At 36.5% G+C, this 8,180-nt stretch overlaps 1 protein-coding gene across 1 annotated transcript; it reads left to right on the top strand.

Moving 5' to 3' along the window:
* The first annotated feature begins 469 nt into the window (after nt 1–469).
* Nucleotides 470–7,769, top strand: LOC132744854 (uncharacterized). The gene is made up of 6 exons (XM_060733649.1): nt 470–959; nt 1,291–1,300; nt 1,554–2,015; nt 6,411–6,875; nt 6,985–7,130; nt 7,648–7,769. The coding sequence occupies exons 1-6, from the start codon at nt 482–484 to the stop codon at nt 7,767–7,769; spliced, it is 1,683 nt and encodes a 560-aa protein (XP_060589632.1). The 5' UTR covers nt 470–481.
* Nucleotides 7,770–8,180: the final 411 nt, after the last annotated feature.

Below are 8,180 nucleotides of genomic sequence, written 5' to 3'. Positions count from 1 at the left end.
GGCGAAAATCGATAGACCTTCGTTGTAGTGTTATACAAGTAAACTCTCTGTATAATAGAGTTTAAGTAGAGAATTATATGTACAGAAGCGGTGACGGCCTGTGTTTAAAGTTTATGTAAACTGAAGAATTTATTGCATTTTAGCAGGGGAGCACCCTTTGTTAAATACAGTTTATACGGTGATAGATTTAAGTGGTTTTTTGGGAGACATTTGTTTCGATAGTTGAATCATTGTGTTAATAAGTTTATATTGATGACAAAGATATAACTTATAATTTGTTGAAGTTATAAACATCAGTAATTGATAAAAGTTTATAACGGGTGTCCAGTGGGTGATATTCATTAAAGTGTATGTAATAATTGAATAGATAGTTTCTGCCGCCGGTGCTCAGTTGGTTGTTGTCATAACGTTTATATAGTTGTTAAACACTACATAAAGATTGATATTGGTATTTTTTATAGTAATCCATTATTAAGCAATTATGGATTATGAGAAATGGGTATCATTGGGAGAGAGGCTTGGGTTGAAGGACGGGGATTTACGTGATTATGTTCAAAAGAAAGAATCAGAATATCTTGATAGAGAAGAGAGAAATATTAGACGTGAAGAAGATAAACGGCGATTTGAGGCCGAGCGTAAAGCAAAAGAAGCTGAACGTGAAATCGAACGTCTAGAAAAAGAAGCCGAACGTGAGGAAAAGAAACGTTTATTTCAAGCTGAAGTAGAGATGAAAATGAAAGAGCAAGAAATAGAATTAATGAAGTTAAAAATCGAGGCTGGGGATCGCCTTGATACCCCGTCTAGCACCGGTTTGAGGCCAAGATTGCCTAAATTTGAAGAGTCAAAAGATGACATAGATGCTTATATAGAGCGTTTTGAAAGGTTCTCCATTAGTCAAGGATGGAAAGAAGATACATGGGCAATAAGCTTAAGTTCTTTATTAACCCATTACTTCATGAGCATTTTGTGAAAAATGGCTGTTTTCATTGAAAAGTCTCCCGTTACAACTTCAAATTGCTATAATACTATAAAAACTCCTTCAACACTAATCAAACTTGGCACAAATGTTGACTGGACCATTGCCCTTGCAACAACATGCTCAGGCTTAAATTTTCTGTTACCATGGCAACGAGGGGACATCTCAAAATTGCAAAAAAACACTATTTTGCGTTGATTTTTTCTATCAAAATTGATTTCAAAGTGCTGCAACTTTTCAATGGATTGAGATAGTCAAATGCTTTTCATCGTTGGTTACACGTTACCTTATGATCAATCTTGGGTCATTTATAGCGTCTCACAAGTCCAAAATTTTCTTGGCGATGAGAGGGACTACCGCCCCCTTCAAACCCCCCAACCAGAATGGGGCACATTCCCCTTCTGGCAACCCCCTGATGTATTTTTTGGTTGGGGGCCGCGCCGAAAAAGTGCTCACTTTTTTAACAACATTTCTCAAATAAAAACAAGTGTTTGGGGCCTAAATAAGGCTTTTTTTCATCATTTGAGACAACAAAAAAGGGGGGGTGAAAAAGGCGTTAAAAGGCGTGTATATGAAGTAATGGGTTAACGGGGAAAGGTCTTGAAGTTTACACTAGTATGCCTCCTGAGCAAGCATCAGACTATCAAGAATTAAAAACAGCAGTTTTGAAAAGATACCAATTAACAGAAGACGGTTTCAGAACGAAATTTAGAGAGAGTAAGCCGGAACAAGGAGAGACTGTAAACCAATTTATGGCTCGATTAGATAGGTACTTCAGTAGATGGACAGAAATGGCCGACGCTGCGGATACAGTAGATAAATTGAAAGATCTTATTATTAGAGAGCAATTTGTCAAAGTTTGTTCAACAGAGCTAGCTCTTTTTCTTAAGGAACGAAAGCCAAAGGATCGTAGAGATGTCATCTCTTTGGCTGAACAATACTTAGAGGCTCATGGCGGTACAATTACAAATAGTAAAAGCTCAAAAGTTGCCAATTTTTCAAATAAATCACCAATACGCCTTAATCAAGGTAATCTATTAAAATATGAAAAACAAGATCAACAAGGAAAGGCGGCGTTCAATGAACGCAACCCCCATATGACCCAGCAACAAGAACCAATGGCAAGGAGCCCAGGCGGACCCCAAACATAAAAAGGACAGGGCAACGACACGTTAATCATTAAATGATAAATAATTTGTAACTGATTAGGAATTCAAAGAAAATAATAATAGGCCCACAAAGGGGAAGGGGACAGGAGACCCGGGGGAAGGGGGGGGGGGGTAATCAAAGAAATAAAAACTTGAGGCAATGGGGAAGATACTTACCGTAGACGAGAAAACAACAAGGGACACAAGCAAAAAGTGTCACCAAAACAGTATGAAACAACATAGACATACATCTGAGGAACACAGTGGGGCGCCGCCTTGGAACGGTCAGCAGCATAATAATGACTGCTGGGGAGTTTAAACCGGTTAATGGTGCACCAAACCTCGCTCTTAGCCCCACCATGTTCCTATAAACGAGACAGTGTAAATAAAATGAATCCCCGCCAAGTGAAATTCTAACAGTTGTCATGGTTACAAAAGGTTAAATAAGTAAAACACTAAAATGATCATGTAGAAGCATATAAAAGTAAACCCAATGACCATAACAAAAGTACTCAATGTCCTAAAGGAAGACAGAGCAACAAGAAAATCACCTACAAGGGCCCGACGAAGCAAGGCAGAAGACGAACATTAAGACAATTCAGTCCCAAAGGGCTTTACGAACTATCCATCATAGAGTCTCCCACTTGGTCCGTCAGATGCAATCAAAAGAGGAAAGCGTAGTGTCCAACTGTAAAAGGGTTGAACACTAAACATGCAGTATGTCTTAAAATAGTAGGGTCATAACCTCTTTTAATAAAACGTTTAATAATTTTAGTAAAAACAGCAGAAAAATTACCATGACCCAAAATCTTACGAAGTTTGTAAACCACATCGCCATAAAAACCAGGCTGGCTAATCCCTTGTCGCAGAAAGAGTTTTTAAATCACTATTGAATTTAGAAATTAAATCAAAGTTACGATTGTAAAATTTAGTAAAATATTTCCGTAATTTATGATAGCGGTAGCCCTGTTTTAGAAGCTTGCTGGTAATAAAAATATTCCGCTCGTTGAAATCCTTTACGTTGTTACAAGCTCTAGCGAATCTAATTAACTGAGAAACATAAACCCCGTAGGATGTTGCATGGGGTACGTCTCCATCCAAATGTGGATAATTAACTATACAAAAGTCAAAGTCATCTCTTTTATCATAAATTTTCGTGTGAATAGAATTGTTGTTGATAGTAATATGAAGATCCAAAAATGATGTACTAAAATTTCAAGAGTTCGTTTTATTAAGTTGTAGTTCATGCGGATAAATGTCAGACACCATTTGATCAAAATAAGGATTATCTAAATTAAGAATATCATCAAGGTATCTGGAAGTATTATTAAATGCGACTATAACATCTTGTTGTTTCTCTTCAGAGAGACTCAACATAAAGTCTCTTTCATAGCAGTACAAAAACAAATCGGCGACCAGGGGTGCACAATTAGTACCCATAGGAATTCCTATGATCTGTTTAAATAGGGTATTACCAAACCTGACATAAATGTTGTCTAAAAGAAAAGAGAGTGCTCTACAAACTTCGTCACAGGTCCACATAGTATAATGTTTAACAATACCGTTAGTAAAAAAAGCTTTGTTCGAATTACATACTAGAAAGGTAACTTTTCCCGTGCAAAAGTTTTCTGAATTAGGGAAATTAGTTTATCATTGATTAATTTATGTGGCAAAGTTGTATAAAGTGTAGAAAAATCGTATGTACTGACAGTTGAAGCTTGAAAGTTATTAATTTTAAATTTATCCAAGATTTCACCAGAATTTTTAATTGACCAAAAGAGATGTTTGCCTGTGTTTTCATAGACTTTATCACAATATCTAATTACATGTGTTTTAATGGCAGTCAAACAAGACGTCAATAAAATAGAAAGTTTACTTGTAGTGCAAGATGTAGAATTAGCAATAAATCTGGCTTTGTAAGGTTTTTTATGTAATTTAGGAATCCAATACATAATAGGAAGTTTGAGTTCTTTTTCATTAATTTGGACTTTAAGATTGGAAATATTAGTAATATGATTTTTTACAATGTCTTTTTCGGAGGCAGAGGTTTTAGAATACGCATTAGTGCTATTTAGTTCCTTATGCAAAACGTTAATGTAATGGATTCGTCAAACAATTATAATATTATTAGCCGCCTTGTCCGCTGGCACCAAAACAAATTTTGAATGAAAAGCTAGAATATCTTTTTTCAGATGTCTTAAAGTAAGTCTTGGCTTAGGTGGCAAAAGATGTTCATTTCCACGATAAAAATTAATACGTGAATCAATAATTTTAAAGATGTTACGTTTCCATGTAACTAGAGCATTACTATCCGCATTTTCACGGCGACACCATTTGACCGAAAAATCCTCTATAGATTCAGCAATCTGACCACGACAAGCATTAAAATCAATCTCAGAAGGAATTCTGTATTTAGGTCCTTTCAAAAATAAGTTACGAATTCTTTTGTCTGCAATTATATCAAAATTACCAGTGATTATATGGCCAAAATCTGAATTACAGAATTTAGAAGTATTGCAGTCTCAAAAAATAGATAAATACAGAATCCCTAAAGAAAGCCCAACACGGCAAAATTGAAAATGTTGCAGGCTCGGTTTGATTGAGCCTGTTCATGGACGGTACTGGAAAGTGCAAGTTACCGTCCACGCCCCCTAGCACCGGCTTAAGCAGAATTCAACATTTAAACGTGAAATAGTAAAACTTTGAATTTAGAAACATCCGCAGATGTGTTCATACGGCGGTTAACATGGAACCTTCAATGTGACACTTCCGTGCCATTCCATGAAAAGCGGCGTATGGTCCCCAAGTAATAAAAAGCGTGTGCCCTAAACGAGAAAACAATGGGCAGAACTAAATAAAATGGAATTTTGAAAGGGGATCAGAGGTTATGAAGCCTGCGTATCACAGATAAGACGTCAAAAGACAAATTGAAAAAGCAGGCAACATATCCTAAGGGTGATTCAACATTATTCAAGTAGGAATATTGGAACCACCCAACTAGAAAATGCCGAAAAGTTGTAACTAAAAATACCACAAGTTGTTGGAGTATTAGACTGAATATCTAAGTCAGAAACCACTTTGTTGTAATTAAATATGATATTTCTAACAGGTTTCTTATATTTATAGCAAATAATTGGTATCTCGGAGTTTTTGAAGTATAAAGGAACTGAATTAGTGACACGTTTATCACGAAAAATACTTGGTAAATCGATGAAATCGATACCTTTATTAAGAAAGGTTACTTTTAGGAAATGCCTGTTGTGGTCAGAAGTGTTGTCGATATGAGGTCTTAAGACGTGCTGAGTATAACTTTGAATAAGATAAGCTGCTGTATATAAAGGATCTGTTTGAATAACTATATTATCTGCCTCCGCGTCTAAGATTTTCAGAGATGATAATGAAAGGGAAGTAAGACGTGATAACATTGCATGTTTACCAGAGTTTTTTAAGATAATATTTAAGTCGGTGACAGACAGGGTAATTTTAGATTTACGTTTGATGTTGCCATTCTACGTACTCCGTGAGATCGGGATTTACGTTTACGAATATTCAGAATAGAAAATATATCAATGTTTGGATCTTTAGAGATGTTACCTTGTTGAAAAAATATTTGTCATTTAGGCCAAGTGGGAAAGGCGTTTGTAAGCTCTTGATCCATTTTAATTCTGCTAAGTGTCTAACTTTAACTTTAAAACTAGCAGAAGCATCAGAATCGTAAATTATTTGTTCCACTGCTTGAATTGAAACATTTTTAAATGAATGACCATCTTTACGAAAATGTTGATATAGAAAAGTTGTAAATTTTGTGCGATTTCTCATTTTATAAAAATGTTCACGGAATCGAATTTTAAGAGAACGTCCTGTCTGACCAACATACTGTATGCCACACCCAGGGGTGTTTCAAGTTAAAACATAAACAAAATGAGTTGCCGTATTAAAACCAATACAGCACTATCACAGAGAAAATAGAAAAGTTACATGCCCATTGTTTTCTCGTTTAGGGCACACGCATTTTTTTACTTTGGGACCATATGCCGCTTTTCATGGAATGGCACTAACGTGTCACATTGAAGGTTCCATGCGGATGTTTCAAAATTCTAAATTTTACCAGTTCATGTTAAATGTTGAATTCTGCTTAAGCCGGTGCTAGGGAGCGTGGACGGTAACTTGCACTTGACAGTACCGTCCATGAACAGGCTCAATCAAACCGAGCCTGCAACATTTTCAATTTTGCCGTGTTGGGCTTTCTTTAGGGATTCTGTATTTATCTATTTCATATGTAATAGAGAGGGTCATGTGGCCAGAGATTGTCGAGATCAGACTAAGAAAAGATATGGGGTTGCTGCAATGTCATATGGAGAGCAAAATAGAAATTACTTTAAAACAAATCGGGATTCTTCACCAAGGAACTGGTGTAGTAGGCCTGGAGGAAATAGACGTGATGGTAGATTAGATGATAAGAAAGTATCGGGGTTATGTATGTCAATTTCTCCAACAAGTTCTTATGATGGTTGTATTGAAGAGGGGAAACTTAAATTAGCTAATGGTAATTCTGTGCCTGTCATTACAAGTAGCTGTACAATTGAAGGTGAACGTCAACTGGATCTGAAACTAGGATATGTTGGTAATCAAGAGGTGAAAGGTCTTAGAGACACTGGTTGCGAGTTAGCAGTAGTTAGAAAGATGTTAGTGGAAGAAGATCAAATGCTGAATAAAAATTGTGTCATGATAGCAATAGATGGTCGGGCCAGGTTGGTACCCATGGCAAAAATAGACATTGATACGCCTTATTATAAGCGGAAAAATAGAAGCTATGATTTAGAGTCAGCAATTTGTGACTTAGTCTTGGGCAATATTCAGGGTGTACTGTGATAAGCCAAATGAGAAGTGGGTTAGCCGAGAAGTAACAAACATAGCTGCTGTTGTTACTAGAGCACAGGCCGAGAAAGAGAAGAAAGCAATGAAACCTCTTAAAGTCCCAAAGGTCGAAGATAAACGAAATTACGGTAGATGTTCTTAAGAAAGAACAATCAAATGACAATACGTTACAGCGTTTGTGGCAGTATGCTAGGGAAAATAAGATCATGAAAACAAAAAGCGGGTAACAAATTTAGATATGAAGTAGAAAAAGATGTGTTGTATAGGAAAGAATATTTGAGACGGTGAAACGGCGATTTTGAAGTCTGAAACAAGACAAATAGTTGTTCCTAGTAAATATCACAAAAAGAGTTATGTCATTAGCTCATGAATCTATAAGTGGGTGGGCATTCTGTCTGTACGCAAGACTTTAGACAGGATACAGTCTAGTTTTCACTGGCCAGGTATTTCTAGTGATATAACTAGAATTTTGTCGCTTCCTTGTGACATTTGTCAGAAGACGGTGCCCAGGGGTAGACTTCAGAAAGCTCCTTTAGGCGAAAATGCCTATTATTGATACTCCGTTCCAGAGAAATTGCGGTTGATTTTGATAGGGCCAATAACGCCTGTATCGGAAAAGGGAAATCATGTACATATTAACTGTAGTTGATTATGCTACACGTTACCCAGAAGCTGTTGCTTTAAACCAAGAAATTGAGACTGAAAATATAGCTGAAGCATTGTTAGATGTTTTTGCAAGAGTAGGTTTCCCATCAGAAAATACTTAGTGATAGGGGTAGTCAGTTCACGTCACAACTTATGGACGAAGTATGTAAGACTTGTATCACTGAAAAGTTGTTTACTAACTCCTTTACAATCCAAAATGTTATGGTTCTTTGTGAGAGAATGAATGGTATTTTAAAAAGCATGTTGAAGAAAATGTGCCAAGAAAGACCTACGGATTGGGATAGATATTTGTCTGCGGTTCTCTTTGCATACAGAAAAGTCCCTCAGTCAAGTACACGGTTCTCACCATTTGAGCTTTTATATGGCAGAACTGTTAGAGGTCCCATGCAAGCACTTAAAGAATTATGGACAGAGACAGAAGTACAAGAAACACGTAATACGTATGAGTACGTCCTAGATTTGAGAAATAGATTAGAAACAAACATGCAAGATTGCTAGAGAGAAACTCAGCA

Source organism: Ruditapes philippinarum, unplaced genomic scaffold (assembly GCF_026571515.1).
Source record: "Ruditapes philippinarum isolate M1 unplaced genomic scaffold, ASM2657151v2 ctg5080_1_1_1_1, whole genome shotgun sequence".
NCBI classification, from domain to species: domain Eukaryota; kingdom Metazoa; phylum Mollusca; class Bivalvia; order Venerida; family Veneridae; genus Ruditapes; species Ruditapes philippinarum.
Note: the sequence above shows the minus strand (reverse complement) of the source record. Positions and strands in the feature narration are given on the sequence as shown.

Coding starts and splice junctions, on each gene's coding strand:
- LOC132744854 (XM_060733649.1), top strand. CDS start 482: ATGGATTATGAGAAATGGGTATCATTGGGAGAGAGGCTTGGGTTGAAG. Junction 2,016..6,410: donor CTTAATCAAGGTAATCTATT/AAAATATGAAAA, acceptor CATATGTAATAG/AGAGGGTCATGTGGCCAGAG. Junction 7,131..7,647: donor CGAAGATAAACGAAATTACG/GTAGATGTTCTT, acceptor TATTAACTGTAG/TTGATTATGCTACACGTTAC.